This window comes from Populus trichocarpa, chromosome 1 (genome assembly GCF_000002775.5).
Source record: "Populus trichocarpa isolate Nisqually-1 chromosome 1, P.trichocarpa_v4.1, whole genome shotgun sequence".
Lineage (NCBI taxonomy): Eukaryota > Viridiplantae > Streptophyta > Magnoliopsida > Malpighiales > Salicaceae > Populus > Populus trichocarpa.
In genome coordinates, this window is record NC_037285.2 from 3,309,729 (window position 1) to 3,331,297 (window position 21,569).

General features: G+C 35.8%; 1 protein-coding gene across 13 annotated transcripts in view; it reads right to left on the minus strand.

Moving 5' to 3' along the window:
- LOC112325957 (cinnamoyl-CoA reductase 1) overlaps positions 1–21,569 on the minus strand; it is a 163,856-nt gene that overhangs the window by 46,990 nt on the left and 95,297 nt on the right. Inside the window, exons 1-2 of one of the 13 annotated variants that reach the window (XM_052455763.1) lie at positions 9,364–9,513; positions 9,108–9,262 (exon numbers count right to left, since the gene is read on the minus strand). The exons of 7 other annotated variants lie outside the window; for them this stretch is intronic. Coding sequence is in view for 5 of the 6 variants with exons in the window: in XM_024607981.2 (XP_024463749.1) it covers positions 15,278–15,470 (193 nt within the window). In the remaining variant the exon portion in view is untranslated. Of the gene's footprint in view, positions 1–40; positions 310–9,107; positions 9,263–9,363; positions 9,598–15,077; positions 15,471–15,734; positions 15,933–21,569 lie in introns of those variants that run through there. 5 more of the 13 variants (XM_052455737.1, XM_052455753.1, XM_052455748.1 and 2 more) reach the window with 5 other exon arrangements.

Here is a 21,569-nt window from a genome sequence, read left to right on the forward strand (position 1 = left end):
AAAGGGAAAGAAACCAAGTGCTTAATTATTATAAACTAACCTGGGTTCCTCACAGTTCCTTTAACAGAGTAACCTTTCTCTAGAAGAAGTTTAACAATCCATGAAGCAATGAAGCCACCAGCCCCGGTGACACAGACAGTTTGGCCTTGGCATGGAAGTGATGAAGTATCGACAGGCATGTTGTCTTGATATATGTATTATTATGTGTACGTGTTTGGTGGTAGAACGAAGGAAGAGAGACAGAGAGAGGGAGGTGTTTTCCTTTTCTCTTGATTTATATTTGTTTTATATAAGACCAAAGTCTGAAGATGCAAGGGAATTCATTTTGATTCCGAAGAATTTTCTAACTGATAAAATAAGATAACATGACGGATTCATATCAGAGGTGTTAATAGTTCCATATTATGTATTGAAATATCTACAACAGTTATCGATAATATTATGTATTATTATGTGTACGTGTTTGGTGGTAGAACGAAGGAAGAGAGACAGAGAGAGGGAGGTGTTTTCCTTTTCTCTTGATTTATATTTGTTTTATATAAGACCAAAGTCTGAAGATGCAAGGGAATTCATTTTGATTCCGAAGAATTTTCTAACTGATAAAATAAGATAACATGACGGATTCATATCAGAGGTGTTAATAGTTCCATATTATGTATTGAAATATCTACAACAGTTATCGATAATATTGTAAAATGAAAGAAACTAGAAAGAATATAAAATTTAATCGTGGTTGGACATTGTATTTACATCCACAAGAGTTTTTATTTTCATTATATATATATATATATATATATAATAGACTCTAAATTGTTTAAAGGATATTAGAGAATTTTTTAATAATACTAATTTATTGTACCGCTAGGGCATTGCCCCCACATGCTCAACCTATCAATAATCTCTAGCAAAAACACAATATATCTTCTTAAGAGCTACAAACTACAACAATATATACACACACCAGATTAATCCAAATTAATATGTTTATGCTTTTATCTTTTTACAACTTTGAACAAAACGAAAGGAGAATGTACTTCACTTAAATGCACTTATTGATTATATTCATTTTTTTAATGTTTGTGGGCTTGTGATGGTTTTCTATGTTATGATTGTATTTAATTTTTTTTTATTTTTTTTTATTTTTTTTTATTACTGTATGTTTTTTTTAATCCATATGTGTGCATGATATGATACCATTTGTATAGTTATCAAAGAGTTTAATTGAGCTAATCTATGGATCCACTGTATAACCTAAGCATATTTGAAAACTAAATTATTTTAGATAAATATAAAAAAACCCTTGAGATTCATGATACAACCATATTATTCGTGTTATAGAATAATATAAATCATATCTTGAGAGCTCATTTAATAGCTTAAGCTTTTAGGTTGAGATGGTTCTCTGACATGGTATCAGAGCTTAACATAACCTCTGTTTTTCGATCCACCAATATGGCCTCGTCTCCTTCAAACTCGATTACTCCCATCAACATCCATAGCCTTGTCACAATTAAACTTACCAAGGATAATTACCTTCTTTGGAAAACTCAAATAGTCCCCTATCTACGTGGTCAACGTCTGTTTGGGTTCGTTGATGGAATCATCTCTAGTCCTGGCCCCACCATTCCTAATCTTGAAGCAGCAACCTCCCAAACCGATCCCACTGAGATATCATATCCCAACTACATTACCTAGTATGATCAAAATCAGGTTGTTCTAAGTGCACTGGTTTCCTACTTATCCGAGAATATCCTGGCACAAATGGTTGGCCTCACAACTTCAAGAGAAGTCTGGGTAGCTCTCGAGAGAATGTTCGCGTCTCACTCCTCTACCCACACCATACAAACTCGGTAATTTTTTGCATGCACCAAGAAAGGTAACTTGTCAATTTCTGATTACTTTCAAATAATGAGATCATTCTCAGATAACCCCTTCAAAACCATGAATTTACAGCTTACCTTTTTGGTGGTCTCGATACTTCTTATGATGCTATTGCCACGTCAATTTCCACTCAAATTGATAGAATGACTTTAGAAGATATGTTTAAGAATCTTCTTGTGTTTGAGTTACGATTAGAGCAGCAACAAATTGCCATTGACACCTCTGTTGGCTTAGTGAACGTGGCCCCAAAGAATGACTACAGGTCGCGCGGTGGAAAATATCCACAGCGGCAATGCTTCCCTCCGAACCAGTCCCATGGTTCCAACAACAGAGGAAGGGGACGTGGAAATAGAGGAAGAGGCCCACCTACAAACTACTCCTCCAACCTAAAACCACAATGCCAAGTTTGTGGAACAACTGGCCACACCGTCATTCAATGTTATTGTAGGTTCGATCATGCCTACCAAGGCACTCTTTCTAATATGGTGGCTTATATGACATCTCCCTCAACACAACATGATACCAACTGGTATCTGGATATTGGTTCAACAAACCACCTCACCAACAACTTCAGCAACTTGTATGTGCGATCAGAACCTTATCTTGGAAACGACTACATTCATGTCAGCGACGGGGCAGGTTTACCTATAAAAAATATTGGTTTCACCACTCTTTCAACCCTTACAAATTCTTTTATTTTAAATAAGTTACTGCATGTACCTCAGATTAAGAAGAATTTTATTTCTGTTAGCCAATTTATGAGTGATAATAATGTTTATCTTGAATTTCACTCTTCTTCTTTTTTGGTGAAGGACAAGGCAACAGGGAGAGTTCTTTTGCACGATAAACCTAAAGACAACCTCTACATCTTTCTGACCTCCATGTCACCAATAAACCATCCTCAAACATACTTATCTCAACGAGCACCTCTTGATGTCTGGCATTGCCGAATGGGACATCCTTCCTATCAAATTATCTGGCATCTTGTTTCCAAATTCTCTTTACCTACTTTGTCTAATAAAATTTTGGGTATTTGTTCGGCTTATCAAAAGAAAAAAAGTCATCGCCTTCCTTTTTCTAGTTCTCAATCAATCTCTAATCATCCTCTTGAATTAATTTTCTCCAATGTTTGAATCCATCTCCTAGCATGTCAACCAATGGCAATAAATACTATGTTTCGTTTGTTGATCATTTTAGCAAATTTATATGGTTATTTCCAATCCCTAACAAATCAAGTGTCATGCAAATTTTTTGCTCATTTCAAAAACTTGTTGAATGCCAATTTAATTGTAAGATAAAATCTGTACAAACTGATTGGGATGAGAAGTATCGCTCTCTTCACACATAGTTTGCAAATATTGGCATTTAACACCGAATCTCATGCCCTCATATGTCCCAACAAAATGGATTCGTTGAATGGAAACACCGTCACATCGTTGAAACGGGCCTCTCACTTTTATCCCATAGTCATGTTCCTCACACCTATTGGGATAATGTTTTTCTCATGGCCACATATCTCATTAATTTCCTTCCCACCACCCATCTTAGCTTTTCACCATTTGAAAAACTCTACAAACATGCTCCTGATTTTTCATCTCTAAATTTTTTTGGGTGTGCTTGTTTTCCTTTTCTTCACCCATTCAATCGCAACAAACTTGACTTCAGATGTAAATGTTGTGTCTTCATTGATTATAGCAACTCTCATTGAGGATTTAAATGTCTTGATAGATCCATTTGCAAGATATTTGTTTCAAGACATGTGATCTTCGATGAAGGGTCTTTCCCTTTTGCTAACTTAGATGCAAACCCAATATCAAAGAACCATCTCAATCTAAAAGCTTAAGCTATTAGATGAGGTTCTAAAATATGATTTTTATTATTCTCTAATAATTCGATAGTTTTACCCACATTTACCTAGAATTTTGTTCATGTTTTATATATAAAATACGTTGAAAATATTTCTTTTATATTTTAAAGGCACTTTCGGATGTGAAATTCTAAAATGAGTAATTTAGAGATAAAATTCAGACAATGTTCCATCTCGCGTCGAATATTGACAAATTTAACCTCTAATCGATTTTTTTTGCAGAACTTGAGTTGTAGAGGTCGAAATGAAGTGATTCCAGTGGCATTAGAAAGCTAACATCCATACATTTCTATATGTATATGACAGAGAGAGGGAGGTGTTTTCCTTTTCTCTTGATTTAGGAGGTGGATGCTACAAGGAAAGAAGTGGGGGAGTGGATGTATTTATAATTAATTAAGGTTTAGAGTTACCTTCCTCACCCACTACCGGTAAATATTTACCAAAGTGGTGGTGGAGATTCTCTCTTTCCATTATTTTTCATTCCTTGAGGTTTGTTTTTTTTTTTGATAGTAATCGAGTATATTATAAATAAGGCGACCCCATTAAGAAGATGAGGGCTGCAATAAGGAAGATTACAGGGGGAAATTAAAACATAAAGAGGGCGAGGAATTTACAACCCCGACTAGTTAGTCCAGTTCATGATACATTCAGGATTTCTATAAAGATCGGAGCCTGTGTAACTGAAATTTTTAACAGAGGACTTCAACCAAAAGGCCAACCGATGAAAGGTGAGGTCAAAAACCACATCCCAGTCTGGAGTTTTGGAGTCGAAGATCATATTGTTGCGCACTATCCAAATTGACCAGTATAATCCTTTACAAAGAAGGGTAATTGCTTGACGTTGAAAATTTCCTTTTAACAGGCCGGACCATTCCTGAAGGTTATGATTTGGGTCTTTTGGCAGACAGCCTACACACCCAAACCAACTAAAGAGTCTACCCTAGAGAGACCAAGATGTAGGACAGAGATGGAAGAGATGATGTATAGTCTCAATCTCCTTGCAGCAGAAAGGGCAAAGAGCTTCCTCATAATTGATGATTCTTCTCTTAGCTAAGAAATCTTTTGTGCAAACACTGCCGTTTAGGAGAAGCCATATGAACACATCTATTTTCGGAGGCGCAAACCCTTTCCAAAGCAGAGTTGGGGAGTGAAGGTTTGTTGAAACAATTAAACCATCAAGAAGATGGCACCCTGAGGAGACTGTGTAAACGTTGGAGCTGTGGGATTTCCAAATCTTGCTGTCTTCACCATCAGAGAAGACTAGACCACGTTCCACTTCTGCTATCAAGCTTTCCCGTATGCAGAGCTCATGGGATCGAAGGGGTCTTCTCCAAGAAAGATTGATTGAGTTATCACTTGGGTTATGAACTTCTGCAATGCTTAAATATTGCTGCAGGGAGAGGTTGTAAAGCCTAGGAAACATGAACTAGAGAGGGGCTGCGTGGCCTAGCCAGGAATCAGACCAGAACCTGATGTTTCTCCCATCGCCCACCCTGAACCCGACATTGGATTGGAGGGGAGCGGATATGCTGTGATTTAAGGAAATTGCAGATACCATGCCACGCCAAGTTGGAGATAAAGAGCCTGCAAACACAGGAAGGCCATTTACGAAGTATGGCCGGTGCTTTCGTAGGATAAGATCTTGCCAACCTCCTACCACTCTTTTATCAAGGTTCCAGAGCCATTTAAACATCAGAGCCAGATTTTTGTTGTGAATAGAACCCAACCCGAGACCTCCAAGGGGCTTACTCTTAATTACCTTGTGCCAAGCAACCTTGCAAATACCATGTGAATTTGAGGTACCGTTCCAGAGAAAACAACGATTGATGGAGGATATAGCCTTTGTAATGCCCTTTGGCATAGTAAAAACAGACATGTAGTATAAAGGTAGAGAGTTTAAGACAGATTTAATAAGACATATTCTCCCAACCACGCTCAGAAACTTCCCTTTCCATTTCTTAACTTTGCTCTGATTGTTGACAATACCGGTTTCCAAGTGGAGAGCCTAGTTGGGTTAGCACCAAGAGGCAGCCCAAGGTATGTGACTGGGAAAGTGTCACTGCGACAATAAATTGCGTTAGCCAGACTTGAAGTGTATTCATTGTCCAAATTAATTCCTATAAGTGAGCTCTTATAGAAATTAACTTTCAGTCCGGAAATGATCTCAAACCAGCAAAGGATCCTCTTGGCATCCAGAAGAGAGGAATAATCATTTGGCAGGAAAATCAAAGTGTCATCTGCATATTGCAAATGGGTTATGTGATGCCCTGGAAAAGTCTGCAAGCCTTTGAAGTAACCCGAATCAGATGCCCTATTGAATAAAACCGTTAGCCCCTAAACTGCTATGTCAAATAGGAAAGGAGAGAGGGGGTCCCCTTGCCTGAGACCCTTCTCCACACTGAATTCTTTGCTAGGAGAGCCGTTTATGAGGATGGCCAATTTAGATGTGGACAAACATTCAGAAATTAGTTTCCTCCAATGAGAGCCGAAACCCATATAGCACATAGTAGAATCGATATGCTCCAACAAAATCGAGTCGAAGGCTTTATGAAAATCTACCTTTAGCAAAAACCCGTGGTCCTTCTTGCTGCGAATAGCATGGACAACCTCGTTTGCTATCATGAACCCATCTAGAATCTGACGCCCAGCAATGAAAGCAGACTGGTTTACACTTATCACATCTGGCAAGATGCTTTTGAGCCTAGTGGACAATAGTTTTGCCACTATTTTATATAACCCATGAATCAAACTAATCGGCCGAAATTGGGAGAATCTGCACGACCCCTTAGTCTTCGGAATCAATGTTACAAAGGATGAGCCAATCCCCTTTGGTAATTTACCTGTTCTGAAAAATTCTATGACCATCATGAAGATGTCGGAGCTGATAAGATTCCATGTCTTTTTATAGAAGGAGAAGGTGAACCCGTCAGGACCGGGGGCTTTTGAACCGTCACAATCCCATACAGCTTGCTTCACTTCCTCCAATGAAGGTAATCTTTCTAGCCAAACTGATTTTGCTTCTGAGATTTTAGAGAATCCCGAGCCTCCCATTTCAATTCTTTTGCATTGTGGCTTGGCAAACAGAGTTGAGAAGAAGTTGACAGCACCCTCTTTGATGTCATTTGGAGAGACTAAAAATGTATCATTCAGTTCAATTTTGCTAATGTGGTTGCGGCCATTCCTCAAACTTGCCGAAAGGTGGAAGAAACAGGTGTTTTTATCCCCCATTTTACACCAATTTTGGCGGGATTTCTGTCTCCAAATATCCTCAACCTTCCTGCTAACCTCCCAAAGCTCAGAGTTCAGATTCTTAAGCTTTGTTTTTTCAGTCTCAGACAAGAGGCGCACCTCGCTTATATCTTCGATGGTTGTGATGGAGTTCTGAATGTCTTCAAGTTTTGTATTTTGATTACCGAAAGTGGATTTGTTCCATTGTCTCAGTTTTTTCCCCAAAGTTCCTAGTTTCTTTACCAATCTATAGTCCCCTGGAAATTCCTTGCAGCTATCAGACCAGAGGATCTGAAAATTAGCTAAGAATGAAGGGTGTGACAACCAACAGTTAAGGAAGCGGAAAGGCTTCCATCCCCAATCAACCTTTGGTGTCTGAAGAAGCAATTGACAGTGATCAGACATCCCCCTAGGGTAGCGGCAGAGTGATAAGAATGGAAATTGAAGGTGGAACTCTGGAGATGCAAAGGCCCTATCGATACAGCTCATGGAACTCCCCCTAAACCAAGTGAAGCGGCTGCTCTGCAGTTTGAATTCAATCAGAGCACAATCGGATAGGAATTTACGGAGAGCAGCTGACCCTGAATTAATATAGCCGCTACTTCTCTCATGAGCATGAAGAGTTTCATTGAAATCACCTATCACAACCATTGGTAATTCAAAGGCAAACTTCAGAGTGGTGATGTCTTCCCACAGCTTAACACGATCTTACACAGAAGATGCAGCATATACACCAACTACCATGCAGTTAAAGGAAGAATTAACATGTTTGCCGCTTAGGCTGATCCATTGGCCCCCAAATTCTATGGAATTAACCTCAAAGATAGAGCTATCCCACATCACTATGATCCCTCCTGATTTGCCAACAGACTCTAGAAAAGCCCATTTAACAGTTACAACATTCCACAGATTTCTGATGAAGGAATCGCAGCAGTTATCTTTTTTTGTTTCTAATAAAAAGCAGATGCCAACATTACTGTTGAGCAACCTATTCCGGATGGAAATTCGTTTGTTCAACATACCCAACCCACAACTGTTCCAAGCAAAGATATTCATAGATATAGCAAGACCAAGACTGATCAAACTTAGTAGGGTGAGGAACTTACAATTGATTGGCTGATGTCCACTCGTCTACTTCTCTGTCAATGTTCCCCCGAACTCCCGCTTCATACCCTATAAGATCTTGGTAGATTCCCAATCCCAGAGCCGCTGCTTCATGTAACATTTCCCGAGTCTCCTTGACTCGTTCATTCCTTGAGGTTTGTGACTGAGTTTTTGTGATATGAATCGTCAGCACCGTGTGTGGAACCCTGATTGTTTTGTACATGTGTTTTTTTGACCAAACGTGCATGCTGTAATTTTTGACCAAAATGTAATTATAAGCTACTAATAAATTAAGAAATGAAAATATATTATACACAACGACCCATTAAATGGTTGTAGATCACAAGTAGAGAGCAGTACTTAATTTAATTTGTTTTGGAAGGAGAGAGGGAAAGGATCTCATGGATGACAAGTGTTCATGTTAATTAAAGAATATTTGGTTATTATAATTTTTTTTGTTTTAAATTATAATTTTTTTAAATGTTTTTTAATTGTTTTAATGTACTAATATTAAAAATAAATTTTAAAATATATATATTATTTTAATATATTTTCAAACAAGAGAAACTTTCAAAATTATTATTTATTATAATTCTAAACACTATCATAGCACATCTTAATCAGGAGCTAATCCGTGCTCTAATCAGGAGCTATTTAATTATGTTAATCAATCATCATCACATGTTATTAATTAAATACCTTGGTGTTCTTGCAGAACTCAAGATCACTCCAGCAAGATTCATCAACGACAACATCAGGGCTCCTATTGGGGTCCATGTACACAGTACCAATTGAAGACGTGAAAACCACTCGTCGGACTTTGGCCTCAGCTGCTGCCATGATCACATTCTTGGTTCCATTCACTGCTGGCTCCAGCATTTGCTCCTTCAAGTATTGTAACACAAAATCATCCCATCATCAAAACCAAATTTGAAGATGTTTTTATTTTCTTTTCTTAAAATTCTCACATCCAAACAAGATTTTTACTACCAATGAACCGAAAAGAAAAGAAAAAAAGGAAACATACTGGATCGTCTGTGACAGGAGAAGCAGTATGGAAAACTCCATCACACCCTTGAATAGCCTCTTTAAGAGACTCATAATCAAGGAGATCAGCCTTGCATAAAGTTAATCATTCTTGAGCTCCCTCAAGCTCCCTCAAATGGGAATTCTTGGGATCAGCTGTGTATACCCACACAAATACAGAGCATTAAATTAACACAATCTTAAGAACAGAAAAAGAAAAGGGAAAGAAACCAAGTGCTTAATTATTATAAACTAACCTGGGTTCCTCACAGTTCCTTTAACAGAGTAACCTTTCTCTAGAAGAAGTTTAACAATCCATGAAGCAATGAAGCCACCAGCCCCGGTGACACAGACAGTTTGGCCTTGGCATGGAAGTGATGAAGTATCGACAGGCATGTTGTTTTGATATGTGTATTATTATGTGTGCGTGTTTGGTCGTAGAACGAAGGAAGAGAGACAGAGAGAGGGAGGTGTTTTCCTTTTCTCTTGATTTAGGAAGCGGATGCTACAAGGAAAGAAGTGGTGGAGTGGATGTATTTATAATTAAGGTTTAGAGTTACCTTCCTCACCCACTACCGGTAAATATTTACCAAAGAGAGATTCTCTCTTTCCATTATTTTTCTTTCCTTGAGGTTTGTGACTGAGTTTTTGTGATAGGAATCGTCAGCACCGTGTGTGGAATCCTGATTGTTTTGTAAATGTGTTTTTTTGACCGAACGTGCATGCTGTTTTTGACCAAAATGTAATTATAAGCTACTAATAAATTAAGAAATGAAAATATATTATACACAACGACCCATTAAATGGTTGTAGATCACAAGTAGAAAGCAGTACTTAATTTAATTTGTTTTGGAAGGGGAGAGAGGGAAAGGATCTCATGGATGACAAGTGTTCATGTTAAAGAATATTTGGTTATTATAATTTTTTTTGTTTTAAATTATAATTTTTAAAATGTTTTTTAATTGTTTTAATGTACTAATATTAAAATTTTTTTTTAAAAAATATATATATTATTTTAATATATTTTCAAACAAAAGAAACTTTCAAAATTATTATTTATTATAATTCTAAACACTATCATAGCACATTGATTACGATATCATGTTCTTGTAAGCATACTTTTCTCGAACCCCATGTGAATCATGTCTCTTAAGAAAGTTGACCAGTAAATGAATGTCCACTGATTAATTAATACAAGTAAACCAGCAAAGAATCTGGTGGGGAAAAAATGTAATAAGCTACTAATAAATCTTACATGGAAAACTTATTGTTTTATGTATGTATTTTTTGGACCAAAAGTGCATGCATGTTGTTTTTGACCAGTCTCCGGTTCTCTTGTTCTTCTTTGGCGTTTACATCAAACTTAACTATTAATAGATGAATGTATCGAAATAATGAAATCTCCAAGGATATTACTATGTTTGTTTTTACCTTACCTTTATTATTATTATTATTATTATTATTTGGATTAGATAAAAAAAAATGGTCATATATATCATAGTTTTTCTCGGATAATTACAAAACAAAATACATTAATTGATTATGGAAATGCATAGTTGAATCTATATATCATATGTGCACCATGCATGTTTTTTTCTTTTTTTTTAATTTCCCTATTCAACAATGCTCATGACCATCAACGTTTACCTTTTGGTCAAATCATATAGATATATATAATCTATCCATGTTTCTTGTTTCTTGCATGTATAAAGAAAGACCCAATCACATCAATTATTAATGGTTGATCCTGAGAGTCCTTCTCTTCCGAGTAACTTCAAAAATATTTTCATATCTTCGACAATTTCTTACGTCCAGTTCTCTTCTTTTCCCACTGATTGACCTCGTCTCTTTTTCTTTTTCTTTTTCTTTTTTATTGAACGTTTGTTTTTTATTTAGACCAGCATTTCCATCAAAGGACATGATCTTTTACTCGGTACACCAACCATAGTTGTTTGACGTTATGGTCTCATCTATTTTTTAAAATATTTTTTGAATTGGGTTTTTCTTGGAAGAAATTTTAAATTTATATATTTTTTATAATTTTAATATATTAATGTTAAAAATAAAAATAAAATCTGAAAAAATATTTTTTTTTATTTCTTATTAAAAAACACCTTACACCACCGCATTACAAACACTATCAAAAATTTTCGACCCGTAGTGTTTTGATCGTTGGATGCTCGTAGTCGGTTTCAAGCACTCAAACTCCCGAGTTCAAGGCGATGTTAGACTAACGAGTATAGGATCAAACGACCCATCTTAATGAAAAATATAAATGACTCACTACGGATTATAAAAAACTTCGCTGAGTGGTAATGGAGACGAGATCACACATGACTGGTTCATGTGCTCTTTCCGATTGACCCCATGGTCCCAGCAACGACCAACCTCCTCCTCCTCCAGCAGCGCCTCTATTTTAGATTTATTATATTTGAACGTATAAATGTTTAAATTTGTAACAAATATTTAATTTTTATATTATTTTAATTTCTTTTAATTTATTTGATTTTAATTATTTTTCTACTTTTGTTCAATATATATTTTTTAAAATATTACTGACGGGATTACTGATGGACCATATCCGTCGGTATATTCCAAAGATTTGGAAAAAAAATATTGTAAATGTCACTTCTATTGTTAACTCTTTGATGGAATTACAGATGATATTCTGTTGGTGATATGCTATTTTTACCGACGGATATACTGATAGACAAATAAAAACACTGACGAAATTGCATATGGTATTTTGTCGGTTATATGACGAACTTCCCAGGGGAAATACTGACATAATGAAGTGGGTAATTTATTTATTTTGCGCGCTTTGTCTGCCTTTTAATCCATTGATAAATTTATTAACGACGGACTCACTAATAGACCATAAATTACTAACAAAAGCTTTTTTGACAGACTATTTTCGTCCATGAACCTATCGCTAAAATATTTGTCGATGAACTGTGAGTATAAATAATAACAAAAATTTATATAAATAAAACTTTTAAATTCAATAATTCATCTAAACATTCAGAGCTACAACGCTTACGAAGGTCACAAGACTAAAGGAGATCTTTATCAATACGAAAACTCTGATGCAAGCTGGAAGGCGAGAATTGTTCCTAATCTGGCGGGCAACCGACTAATGGGGAGTCCTATGTTAAATAGTAAATCTGATGGGATGCGAGGGATATTATTTACAGCATCAAATCTCCTATATTTTAGGATAGATCTCTTATCACGATGCCTTTTTTTCTGCAGGTTAAATAAAGAAAGAGAGAATCACACAGAATCAGAATCTGATGGGAAAGGGATTTTATTCTTTAATTTAAATATTATTGTACAAAATCTTCCAACATTCATTGCACTAAGTTGCTTTATATATATATATATATATCAAATGTCAACGAGAAAGTAAAAAATATACAAGCCTTAAATTGACTATCTTGTGCAAATATATTGTTTCTTAAAATCATAATATAATTTTGCTAATGAAGATTTGAAGAAAAATCTGGAAAGGACCATGAAAGAAAAATAGGTTAGTAATCACGTAAAAATGTAACGGCCGGAGGCGGAAGGTGTCTCGAAGACTAAGAGAGTGTTTGTCTACGTTGTTGCGTCTGCGTTTTGCTTAAATTACTATTCATGGGTCCCACCAAATTATGCGTTTGAAACGCTGGAAAATGAAAGCAGGTATTACCTTCTTCTTGCGGCTGCACCATGCTGCACTCTTCAGTGAACAGTGCAGCATGGTGCAGCCTTCGCACTGTTCACTAAAGTGAACAGTGCGAATTTTGTTTTCTTCAAAAAAGCAGCGAACAGTGCGAGTGAAATATAATTCACTCGCATTGTACATGAACAGTTTATTTATTTATTTTTTTTCAAAAAGCCAGTTAACATTTTTTTTTTGAAAAACCAGTGCAGTTAATTAATTTCACTCGCATTGTTCACGTGAATGTGAACAATATTTTTTTTTAAAAAAATTAGTTTAAGGTGAATTAAATTTATTCGTACTGTAATTTCAATTTTATTCCTTTTAATATTTTACCTAATTTTATTGCACGCTCAAAGAATCATGGAAACTGTAGTTCTTGTCGGATGAATTTTGTATGTAATGGAATTGTAGATAGTTTAATGGAACAATAAATTTTTTTTATATAAAGTATGATTTATTTCATGATGTAATAGCAATAGTTAAATTTACAATATTTAAATTAAAAATCATAAATATTAATATATATATTTTTAAATCATTTTATAACCTTAATTTCAAAAGCATTCTTAACCAAACACATTAAACTACTTTTTGTTCAACCTCAATTTCAACCACAGTTTTAACCAAACATATATTTTTTCAAACCAACCTCAACTAAAAATACTTTTTATAAAACAATTTTTTTCAAACTCCAACCACAACAGCTATCGCAATACCAAACACACTCTAAAATGTGGGGTAGGGCCACATCCCTAACATGCACATAAGCTTTAACAGAGTTAGCATATGTCTTGGCTGAGCCGGTTACGTACTTGAGGACGTGACCGATGCTAGCATTGACAGTGGGTTGCAACAATGGTCCAAGCACCGACACTAGGATCACCACCACTAGGTCAACTCCTTTCTTCCTAGCCACATCCCACGCATCCTGTTCTGCCACAGTCTTTCCATAGCAATACCAATTCTGCAATTCCAAGATGAACTTACATCAAGATGTGAAGGATAAGCAATTAGGATTTCAAGATGCAGTAAGCCCTATGACGCAAGGAATAATGAAATTACATCACCATATCTTAGGGATATTTTTATTTACACCTACTCTGTATGCTTTGAGTAACCCAAGTGTATGTGGGCACAATAATATTTATGTTAATCAATTATCATGACACGTGATTAATTAGCATATATTTTATATCATGTTGATTTTATGGCCGATCCGTGCTCTAATTAGGAGCTATTTAATTATGTTAATCAATCATCATCACATGTTATTAATTAAATACCTTGGTGTTCTTGCAGAACTCAAGATCACTCCAGCAAGATTCATCAACGACAACATCCACTACCAGAAAACCGAAGAAAACCAACGGAATTACCGACGGACAAATTCCGTCGGTAATTAATTCCGTCTCAAAATCTGTCGGTATATACCGACGGCCTAGCTCCGTCGGAGAAACGGTCGGTATATACCGACAGAAATATTTTGTCGGTATATACCGACCGTTTCTCCGACGGAGTATACAGTTTGTCTGGAAAGATGCAACGGCGTGGTGACGTGGAGTTTTTTCAGATGATTTTACCGACGGAATGACCGAGGGATTCAAACTGAGATAGTTGTACAGTGACGTGGCACTGTCACCGACGGAATCACCGATGGAATTAATCCGTCGGTGATTCCATCGGAAAAAACCATTATATACCCACCCTATCTGCCGACACTCTCTTCATCTGTTTCTCCTTCTTCTTCTTTCCCATCCCACCTCTCCCCTCCCAAACTGCAGTCAACCACCCATCCCGACTCTCCACTATTCTCAACACAAGCACTCAAGTTTCTTATATCTTGTACGTGGTCACAATATCCGTTTCTTGTGGATTTTATCATTTTTTATGGTATTAATTTTTGTTCATGCTTGTTAAATCTTTTTGAGATAGCATATATATTTTTAGTATTTTTCCATTCATAATTGGTATTAGTAACTAGAACAAGAAGTAGATAAATTCTGTCACTTTAATTTATTAAGGAGGAATGAATCATGTTTAATTATTCAAGCTTTTGAATGGTTGATGTGCTCTTAAAGTTATTATCGAGTGAATGAGAATTGTTTCTCAATATTGAATTTGCTTGATGATAAAGAGTTAAAAACTTAGTCTAATTTATTTATTATTAATCTTCATGATTTCTCTTAGTTTTAAGAGAAATTAAGTTTATTTATTTGAATTGAAAGGATAGTCATTTCACTTCTATGATCGTATAACCCTTTGAACTAAGATAACAAAATATATAGTAATTACCTTTTAAGTTTTCCAAATTTCATTGCTTTTCTGATTTCTGTCTTATTCATACTCCCTTGTCTTAATTTTTTTAATTTCAGTGCTTCATAGACTTAGCTAAAATTTCTCTTGGATTCGACAGGGTATCACCATCATACTGCTAGATATTGTTTAGGTGATAGTTAAAATCGGAATTAATATTTGGAGATTCTGACAACGGACCCATTTTTAGCTTGTTTTGGGATTGGAAGGTGACCCTTTTCCTGCAAGCTCTTAACAGATTCATACAAGCACTGTTTTACTGGGGTGAATTCGATGCCCAGATCCTTGATCTTCTGGTTTGTGAACTTGTAGGGTTGTTTTCTTGGGTTCTTCTCATCTGAACACCTGCAAATGCATTGCAATACAAAATATTAATATTCAAGATTAATAATAATAAAAAAACACAGCACAATTAATTCTTTCTACAAACTTGGTAGGTTTTTTTCTACAAAATATTAATATTCACTAGCTCATTAAGCACTACAATTAGACAAACAAGTACTGTAGCATATAATTGCATGAGATTAGGATTTAGGACCCAATAATCCTCTTCCTAACTCTCCATGACAAAATTTGAAAATATATAACAAAGCAATTTAACAGAGTAACCTTTCTCTAGAAGAAGTTTAACAATCCATGAAGCAATGAAGCCACCAGCCCCGGTGACACAGACAGTTTGGCCTTGGCATGGAAGTGATGAAGTATCGACAGGCATGTTGTCTTGATATATGTATTATTATGTGTACGTGTTTGGTGGTAGAACGAAGGAAGAGAGACAGAGAGAGGGAGGTGTTTTCCTTTTCTTTTAATTTATATTTGTTTTATATAAGACCAAAGTCTGAAGATGCAAGGGAATTCATTTTGATTCCGATGAATTTTCTAAATGATAAAATAAGATAATATGACAGATTCATATTACAGGTGTTAATAGTTCCATATTATGTATTGAAATATCTACAACAGTTATCGATCAATATTGTAATATGAAAGAAACTAAAAGAACATAAAATTTAACATATTTTGACATTGTGTTTACTTTCATATGAACGAGGAGTTTCTATTTTCATTATATGTCGAATACGATTACATAACATATATTTATAGATATTAAATTGCTTAAGGGATATTAAAAAAATATTAATAATACCAATTTATTATACCGCGGGCATCATTGCCCCCACACCCTATCAATAATCTCTAGCAAAAAAACAAGAAATAAATCCCATAGAGTTAGATGTTATCATTGCAAAGATTATCTTCTATAACCAGCACCAACAAATCATATATATATGGTATTTTTTATTGCAATGATTATTTTCCATAACCAGCACGAATCAAATCATATATCTATGGTATTTTATATTGCAGTAATTATATATGATTCAGTAATTATCTCCTTGACATATTGCTTCCTTAATATTAGCCCTCATGCTCTATGTTATCGTCACATATAAACCTTTATTTTTTTATTTTTTATTTTTGAAATTTATCAAAACATGGGTCAAAAATTGGGTAGCAACACGGCTTATCAAAAGGAAAAAGTCATCGCCTTCCTTTTTCTAGTTCTCAATCAATCTCTAATCATCCTCTTGAATTAATTTTCTCCAATGTTTGGAATCCATCTCCTAGCATGTCAACCAATGGCAATAAATACTATGTTTCGTTTGTTGATCATTTTAGCAAATTTATATGGTTATTTCTAATCCCTAACAAATCAAGTGTCATGCAAATTTTTTGTTCATTTCAAAAACTTGTTGAATGCCAATTTAATTGTAAGATAAACTCTGTACAAACTGATTGGGATGAGAAATATCGCTCTCTTCACACATAGTTTGCAAATATTGGCATTCAACACCGAATCTCATGCCCTCATATGTCCCAACAAAATAGATTCGTTGAACGAAAACACCGTCACATCGTTGAAACGGGCCTCTTACTCTTATCCCATAGTCATGTTCCTCACACCTATTGGGATAATGTTTTTCTCATGGCCACATATCTCATTAATTTCCTTCCCACCACCCCTCTTAGTTTTTCACCATTTGAAAAACTCTACAAACATGCTCCTGATTTTTCATCTCTAAATTTTTTTGGGTGTGCTTGTTTTCCTTTTCTTCACCCATTCAATTGCAACAAACTTGACTTCAGATCTAAACGTTGTGTCTTCATTGATTATAGCAACTCTCATTAAGGATTTAAATGTCTTGATAAATCCATTTGCAAGATATTTGTTTCAAGACATGTGATTTTCGATGAAGGGTCTTTCCCTTTTGCTAACTAAGACGCAAACCTAATATCAAAGAATCTTCTCAACCTAAAAGTTTAAGCTATTAGATGAGGTCCCAAGATATGATTTATATTATTCTTTAACATACCCCCTCAAGTGAAAGTTATTTGGGCTTGAAACTTGTATAGACTCACACTATTTTGTGCTTAATTTTTATCAATTAAATGGGGATGATGAAATTCAAACTCATGATCACTTGGTCATCAAGGCTTTGATATCATGTCAAATAACCATCTCAACCTAAAAACTTAAGTTATTAAATGAAGTCCTAAGATATGATTTCTATTAATCTCTAACAATTCGATAGTTTTACCCATATTTACCTAGCATTTTGTTCATGTTCTATATATAAAATACCTTGATAATATTTCTTTTATATTTTAAAGGCACTTTTGGATGTGAAATTCTAAAATGAGTAAATTAGAGATAAAATTCAGACCATGTTTCATCTCGCGTCGAATATTGGCAGATTTAACCTTTGATCGATGTTTTATGCAGAACTTGAGTTGTAAAGGTCGAAATGAAGTGATTCTAGTGGCATTAGAAAGCTAACATCCATACCCTTCTATAAGTATATGGCAAGAAAAAAAAGAAGGAAATCACAGCTTTCAAAGAAAAGTATTGCATTCTGCCAGTTTTGATCTTTGGTGATTCTAACTTGAATATCTTGAGGTAGAGAAGTCCATTTGATGCAAACTCAATTTTGTTGGATTCGTGACTCAGATAAATATCAACCTACCAAATTTCAACCTATTCAAAGAGCTCATATTAGAGAGATATGATTTTTCTAAGACAACCTATAAATTCTACCATAGACAGGTTTTGTGAAGCAATAAGTCCAACTTACTTAAATGTAGATTGTTTACTTTGTAAAGGACTATTTTTATATTTTTTAGGAGAGTAAAAATGGTTTGGAGGAATGTGGGGATTAGGATTTCCTATCAAATAAAAAGAAAGAGAGAAAGAAAAGGATGAGGCAGCTAGAAAGAAGAAGAAAACCCCACTCTTTTCTCCTATACCAGAAATTATGTTCTCATATATTTTATTCATTAGTTTTTCAATAGACATGCAAGGCTAAGTAATTTTTCTTGATTGAAAGGATACAAAAACCTTCGAATTTCAAAAAAACTGTGAGATTTATTCTATCTTTTCAGTTTATATGATGAGTATGAATGTTTTTCTATGCTTATTTCCTATGATTGTTTAGTTTGATTGTTAGAGCGGACTCTAAGTTATTATTCTAGACCAATATATGGCTAAGTTTGCTATCAAAACCAAAGTTGTGATATTTGAACTTGTGAAGCGACTAACTTTAATAATTATGATGGATTTATGTTGTTAATCTTGTCATAATCCATTTTTAGGTTCTTCCAAATTACATTTCTTTTTTTTTTTAAAAAAAAAGAACACTGAAACAGTGTCGTTTTGAACGGCACTGTTCTCCTTCTTCCCTGCGCATGCAGAGGCAGGGAAGAAGAAGATTTTAAATCATTTTTCCCGCTCTCTCTCTCCACCCCACTTGCCCAAAAAGCCCGCATGACCCATACCCACACAACCATACCCTGCAAGCATTATGGAAGAAAAATGAGACGGAGACCCATGCCCTGCACTTGAACAGGGTATGGCGAACCTCTCCCCAACTGCCTATAAATACAAAGGAACGCGCAGAAGAATGAGGAGGGGGGAGAAAAGAAAAAAAAAGGAAACCAGGGGGGGCGGCAAAATTTTAGAGAAGGAACAGGGGAAGAAGACGAGAGGAGGAGGGGGAGGAGAAGGAACAAAGGAGAGGAGGTCAGCCATTACAGCCATCTCACAGCAGACTAGAGAGAGAAGCAACCAAACAGAAACGAGGAAATGAAAACAGAAACAGAGAGGAGAAAGACAGCAGAAAAACACGCGGAGAAGAGGGAACCGTCGACCGGCCAGAATCAGCTCCCCAGGCCGCCGCCACTAGCACCTCCACGAAGCCGCTGCAGAGAGGGGACATTGTTGACAAAGGGAACAAAAAAACAGAGGAAGAAAACAACACAGCGAAGCAGAGGAGAGAAGGAAAGACAGCCGCTGCCCCGGCCACCTTCCACCACCGCTGACGACCACAACCGTGCTTTCCCGCTCCAGGTAACTTTCTCCCCTCCTCTGCCGTTTTTATTTGTTCATCTTCATTTGCATGCAGAACGTGAGCAATTCACGTTCTGCAGCAAATGAAGATTAATTAGCTAGTTACTGTGCACAGCACAGTAACTAGCTAATTATATTTTGGCTGGTTACTGTGCGCACTTTTGTTCGTTTTGGGCTGGAACATTAGCCCAGACCACGCGGCTGGGCTGAGTCCAGCCTTGTAGCTGGGCCAATACAGGCCCAGCTCACATAATTGGGCCGGGTCCGGCCCAGTTCCATTTTAAAAAAATAAAATATTTTCAAAAATTATGATTTTCCTTTGTATTTTTTTACGCCATTTTGATTAATATCGGTCTGTATTTTTTTATCGTAAAGATACAAATCCAGTATTAAAATACCCGGTTTTTGTCAAAACATAAAAAAAAACATGTTTTTGTTTTCATGCATACGGCCAAGTCTCTCAAAGCTAAAAAAACTATTGTATTTTCATACAACAAAGAAAACTTCAAAAAACAAACAAAATGTTTTAGCATGCATTTTTGGCTTTAATAACCAGTTTATTAAAATCACGAGAACTTGACCAATATTTCAAAAATTCTAAAAAAATTTATTTTGTTTTCTTTTAATATCCGGGATTACAAATTTACACGTAAAATGTACTCCCGATATTAAAAAGGTAGTTTTTCTTATTTGACGTTAGAACGAGTAGATTTTTACCCGATAAGATAAGGACCTCCTTACCGAGGAGGACTTTTCTTAAACCATTGACAAACCAAAAATTAGAAAACACAACGAGACCTTAGTTTTTATCAGACAATAAAACAATGCAGCTTACCTTGGGTAGGGCGTATTTGAGGTGCTAATACCTTCCCTTTACGCAACCAGTCTCCGTACCCGATCTCTGAGACCAGTTAGGGTTCCTAGTGACCATAATACTAGATGGCGACTCCATTCCATATTTTTCACTAATAAGAGACAAGAATTCCTTGTCTCTTCATATTTGCCAAATAGATACACACATATGAGTGTGGAGGATGATCGTCGAAACGCCGTACACGTGCGACAAATCTTAGGGAAAACATTCAACTAAATCGACAATATATTACAAACAGTTATCTTAGGGATTCCTGCCGCAAGAAAGGTTTTTTCCCAAGTTTGCAGGGACACAATTGCAAGATGCTTAAAGTTTGAAGACCAGTTGCAGGCTAATTTGAATCTTTTTTTTAGACCAAGGACCAAATGGAAAAGGTGCTAAAACAAGAAAGTTGATTGAAGATAAAATTAGAAAGAAATTTTGCCGGATGAAGAAATTGAAGAACAGAGATTCGATCAGAAAAGGAAAATAGGGAAGCTGATCACATTTTGCTCTCATCAGAAAAGGAAAATAGGAGAGCTGATCACGTTTTGCTCTCATTTTTACGATTGTCATTTTGAGAACGACCCCTCCCCCGTCTGATTTCTTTCCTGCACAAACCTTCCCGGCTGAGTTCTTTCCTTTTTTCTCTGCAAATTCCTGTTGTTTTCCTTTATCATCACACCTGATTTTTGGAGCTGCAACCACGTTTTTATTGCCTCATTTCAAAGGGAGCAGCTGGCTTCATAGTCCCAGCTATGGAAGGAAAGAAAGGAGCCACATCATCCTCTAAAAAATAAAACTTGAAAGAAATCAGATATGATCACAAAATCAGAATCAAAATATTTTGGTTTCCTATTTCTGCTCACCCGAGATTACACCCTAGAGTTAATGTAATATTTGTTTCCTAAATAAAGCCTTGTATAGGCTATATAGAAGCCTCGACTGCTGACCTAGAGGAGGAGGAAAAAACGAGAAAAGAAAGACAAAAAAACGCAAGAGAGGCTGGCAGTAAGAGAGAGAAGGGAAAAACGCAGAGAGCAGGGGTTCATCTTTTCGACTGTGAAAGTCTTCACAGGAACGAAGTTACAGAAAAAAAAGAGAGGAGGAGGACGAAAAAAAGAGAGAGAAAGAGGACACGAAAGAGGAGAGAAAAAAAAAAGAAAAGGAGAGGAACGAAAGAAAA